The following is a 4,867-nucleotide window of genomic DNA, read 5'->3' on the forward strand; positions in this document are numbered from 1 at the left end:
TTCATTCATTTCTTTACCTATCGATAGCCCGATCCAGGTAACCCCTATTAATGGCTCGTTGATATACTAAAGGGAAAATATACAGCTGACTTTCCCAGAGTCATTATAGATATTATAGTTAACACAGATAATACAACGCAAGAATCACTAAACGACATTGGTTATTAATCCTAGATGAGTAACCCATTTGCAATGGAACCTCCACCAAACTCATACCATGGTATCATTGCCCACCACATAGTCATATTCATAATTGAAAAAGTAATATTTTGCTTTTTAATGTAAGAGTGATAGTAATTTGTAAATAATTTGGTAAACACAATCAAGGTGATATGAGCAAGTGATGAACTTACCTTTCTTGACTGCAAGATTATGCAGGCAAGGAATTCGATACGGGATAACTCTAAATTCTGAAATAGCATTATTGTCTGGTAAAAATGATGTTTAAAGAATTAGTAAAGATACTATAATGCATAAGTATGAGATGCAATCGTAGTAAGCGTGACTTAACCTCGATGATTTAGAATTAGTGAATTGTGATGATTTTTTTAGTGTGTGTTGCATTTTAGAGCGATCTTATTAGGTTTTAGTTAACTTGGTATCTTATACAGATCGAATCGGATTCAACTAGGAGTTATGATTTGATCTTCTGCCTTTCACGGCGCTTCGATGAGTTATAGTTATCAGAGTGACGGGTATGGCGGGGCACAGATTTAATTTCCCAAATCGGAGGGGAGAGTACAGGTGATCGGAGATGACAGGTCGTCGCCGCGATCGCCCGCGGCGGAAGCCGGTGAACCCAACGGAGGCGAGGTGGGCGAAGGCCATCTCGTCGCCGTCCCTCTCCAACAAGCGCCCACCGCTGGCGCTCCCGGAGGCGGCGCAGTTCTTCTTCCGGCACCTCCCGCGTCACACTCGCGGTGGCCCCGGCGTCGCCCCCGACGAAGCGTGGGAGAGGAAGACGGCCCTGTGGAACACCATCCACGACGCCTACCTGCGCGCCCTGGCGCGCCTCCCATTCAACGGCCCCGACGGCGCTCCGACGATGCCGTCCCTCCTGCCCGCGTTCCTCGCAGGTGGCCACTGCTTCGGGCCGCTCCCCGACGGCGCCTCCAATGTCATCGTCAACACGGTATGGCTCCACGCCGCCTCTGCCCCCGGTCGCTTCGCGGCTGCAGATACCGTCGTCGATGTCGTCAGCCTCGATCACATCAAGCTGGGCTCCTTCCTCGGCCTTACTCGCGTGCTCCTACTGGACGACCGTGGCCGTGACTACCACGCGGCCGCTGTCGCCGCCAGGCACCCCAACTGCGAGGCTTTCGCTGCGTTCGCGCAGTCCGGAGTCGCCACAAGCCCTTCCGTCACGCAGCTGCTCGCGAATAGCAGCGGTGTGCTCTCCACCGAGGATATCGAGCGACTGTCTGCCCTACTGGTTCCACATTCGGCCCCTCGGCTCCAAGCTTGCCTGGTGCCAGAGTCGAAGCAGCTCAATGTGGAGAGGGAGGAGCGCATCAGAAGCTGGCAATCATGGAGACGCAAGGTCGCCAACATGGCGATTGATCACTGGAACCGCACCATTGGGGTCAGTCTCTGTATCCAAACATTATTCACATCTGCATATGCTCTTTCCTTTCTTGGTCACTTGTTCTAAATCTAATCCTCATTGCTATGCACCAAATTACTCCTTCAAGGGACCTGAGCTACAGCTCAAGGTTGTTTGTGGCGTCAGCATTGGCGACCGTGATTACCAACATATCAACTTCATGGCCACTCCAAGAGATAATCCGGCAGCCACACAGCTCTTCTTCGCAGAATATGCACACCCAATGGGTGCCGTGCTATGCTGCCCTGTGCAGGACTCTGTCGCTCGAAGCGGTAAGCTCTGCCCCCATCCACCCCTTCCTCCTACACGCATCTTAAACCTTTGGGGTTTTGAAGCGATTGTGAAATAAGACGTGTGTTTATGCTTTCGTCAGGGCACTGCAGTCTTTGCGAGGGTATCGAAGAAAGGATCATCCACCCACCTTTTGGAGCATACAATTTCCGCAGTCCGGTTGATGCTACCTTGGATATCATTGACTTTGATATTGCAAACCTGTTGGACATCAAATATGCTCGGCACCTTTGGGGTTCCAGACACATGGTCAGTAGTTCTAGTTACACTGTTGGTACCGATTCCAGCACCGAAGAATGGGTCAGCGAGTACGATATGATAATAATTCGGTAGTTAAGTTGTAGTGGAAACTTGCATCTATATACCTGTATGTATGTGTAAGCAAAAAAATAGGCCTCTTTTATAGTACCTTTTACCACTCATAATAGAAGGAGTGGTATGAATTGTAGGGACGGTACAGATGAACCGGTGGAGATTAGACCCAAACAGACCTAGGAAGCCGTAATTATCTATGTTGACAGGCACAAAAACATTAATTAACAGTTTTGATAACCCATCAATAAAGTAGGGCCCGCTGTACAAGAGCTAAATCGGGCGAAGTGATAAGAAATCCCGTTATCTTCTCTGTGCGTCTGTTCCTTGATGGCTTGATACGCCGGAGGGCAAGCAGGAGCATGCGCAGGTCAGACGGGTACGCCCGCAGGGGCGGGAGCCATGGTGGCTGCCTGCATCAACTAGTATGCGTGCTGTCGCAGTTGAGGCATCTACATGCTGGGTGCGTGAGGCGTCGAGGACATCACCGTGCACGGCCTCGTTCCATGGCCAACTCGCCGGAGAGCAAGCAGAACCATGGCAAAGGCGATACAGGTCCGCCCGTGTGGACTCGGAATAATCCCTGGCCGCCTGCATGGTCGAGTATGCACGCTACCCCGCTCCCTTGGATGAGGCATCTACTTGTTCGGAGAGTCGGGCGCGTCGTGGATGTCGCCGTGCGCGGCACGGCCACCCTGCTTTACGTCCGCCTCGCCGGAGAGCAAGGAGAAGCACTACCAGGGACAGGTGGCTCACCGCAGAGAGCGAGAGCCATCGTGTGCACCTGTCAATGCGTCAGGTACCCAGATTGCCGGCACAAAAAAGTGCCAGCAAAGGCACCAAAAGTGCCGGCAAAGGTTTTTCAAGGCACAAAAAAAAGTGCTGTATTTATTCCAGTCGAGGTAGGTCTTTGCCGGCACTTTTCGAGAGATACCACCGTATGTAAGTCAAGGCACAGGTACTGGTGCCAGTAATAGCTATTTCAGGCAGATCTGTTTGTGCCTGTTAAGAGTCTTGCCAGCACATTTTGTCTGTGCCGTGGAAAGTTTTTGCCGGCATTTTTTGGAGATGCCGCGGAGTCTTTTTCTGGCACAAGCTGAAGACGCCGCGGAAACTTTTTCTGGCACGCGACAGAGATACCGTTCATAGTTTTTGCCGGCATTTCTGCAAATGCCTCCAAATTTGTTTTCACGCATATAGGCCTGATGCCGCTGTTTCTTTTTGTAAGCATATTTTGAATTACTGGACTGCCAGCAGACATCAAGCAATTTATCAGTCAAATTATTTAACTTACAAGCAAGCATTCAGTCAACATTTTGAAACATCCAGTCATAAAACACATCCAGACATAACTTACAAGCAAGCAAGCAAGCATTCAGTCATAACACACATCATCCAGCATCAGCTTGGCAGGGTTACAAGCAAGCAACACATTGTATAACTTACAAGCAAGCAAGCATAGGCCTGGTCACACATCATCAGCCTTGTTTCCATCACCTATGGAGGCTTTTGACTTGAAGGTGAAGGTTCTCCTCCTCTTAGTTGTCTGACTGTCAGGGTTTTCTGTTCTCCTCCTCATTTCCCGATTCGCTGCTTGTTCCTCCAATGTCAGCACCTTACCATCTGATCTGGAATGAATGTGCAAGTTCTTGTCCATGCAGCTCATAATTGATGCATGAGTCATGTCCACTTCTTCAGTGCTGACCTGCAAGCATGTTTTGTGTCACATGGTTGATTCATGACAGTAAAGTATTGATCATGTGAAGTACAAGTGATAATTGACATTCTCAAGAGGCAAGAGGCAAGTGGAACTTACATTTTTTCTTGGCCACTGGACTGAGTGTGCCTCAACATGACCTAGTAGTGTCATTCTCCCCTTTGCTTGTGGTAACCTTGTGGTTCTCTTCAAGACCATGTTGATCATAACCTCAATGAATTCATCTGTGTCTGCATTCTGAACAGTCCCAAGAGCAACTACTGCTTCACTGTATGGTGAAGTTAATGCAACATCCATCCCTTTTGTCACCTTGACTGTCCCTTTGTTCTTTCTCTTCTTCACCTCACTGTTTTTCATCTTATTCTCCTCTGCCTTCTCCATTTTAACAAATTTAATGATCTTGTTCACACTTGTTGTCTGCAGATAACAGATTTTATTATTTCACCCTATAAGCCTCAGTTTTTGCATCAATCATTTAGTAAGTACTGTAGGATAACGTTGCATAGAAAACAAAAAATTTCCTACCGCGAACACGCAATCCAAGCCAAGATGCAATCTAGAAGACGGTAGCAACGAGGGGGTATCGAGTCTCACCCTTGAAGAGATTCCAAAGCCTACAAGAGGAGGCTCTTGTTGCTGCGGTAGACGATCACTTGCCGCTTGCAAAAGCGCGTAGAAGATCTTGATCACGATCGGTTCCGGCGCCACGAACGGGCAGCACCTCCGTACTCGGTCACACGTTCGGTTGTTGATGAAGACGACGTCCACCTCCCGTTCCAGCGGGCAGCGGAAGTAGTAGCTCCTCTTGAAGCTACGCGGGAGATATGGAGGAGAGGGGGCGGCTAGGGTTTGGGAGGGGGTGGCCGGCCACTTCAAGGGGGGCGGCCAGCTTGTGGTCTTGGGGTGGCCGGCCCCCTCCCTTGGCCCCTCATTATATAGGTGGA

At 49.4% G+C, this 4,867-nt stretch overlaps 1 protein-coding gene across 1 annotated transcript; it reads left to right on the forward strand.

The window, feature by feature from the left end:
* The first annotated feature begins 754 nt into the window (after nt 1–754).
* Nucleotides 755–2,232, forward strand: LOC124672576. The gene is made up of 3 exons (XM_047208785.1): nt 755–1,582; nt 1,692–1,875; nt 1,977–2,232. The coding sequence occupies exons 1-3, from the start codon at nt 755–757 to the stop codon at nt 2,225–2,227; spliced, it is 1,263 nt and encodes a 420-aa protein (XP_047064741.1). The 3' UTR covers nt 2,228–2,232.
* Nucleotides 2,233–4,867: the final 2,635 nt, after the last annotated feature.

Source organism: Lolium rigidum, chromosome 1, assembly GCF_022539505.1.
Source record: "Lolium rigidum isolate FL_2022 chromosome 1, APGP_CSIRO_Lrig_0.1, whole genome shotgun sequence".
Taxonomy (NCBI): domain Eukaryota; kingdom Viridiplantae; phylum Streptophyta; class Magnoliopsida; order Poales; family Poaceae; genus Lolium; species Lolium rigidum.

Excerpts from the sequence above, each read along its gene's own strand:
- LOC124672576 (XM_047208785.1), top strand. The coding sequence starts at position 755 with ATGACAGGTCGTCGCCGCGATCGCCCGCGGCGGAAGCCGGTGAACCCA. Across the intron at positions 1,583-1,691 it reads ACTGGAACCGCACCATTGGG|GGACCTGAGCTACAGCTCAA; the intron begins GTCAGTCTCTGT and ends TACTCCTTCAAG. Across the intron at positions 1,876-1,976 it reads GGACTCTGTCGCTCGAAGCG|GGCACTGCAGTCTTTGCGAG; the intron begins GTAAGCTCTGCC and ends TGCTTTCGTCAG.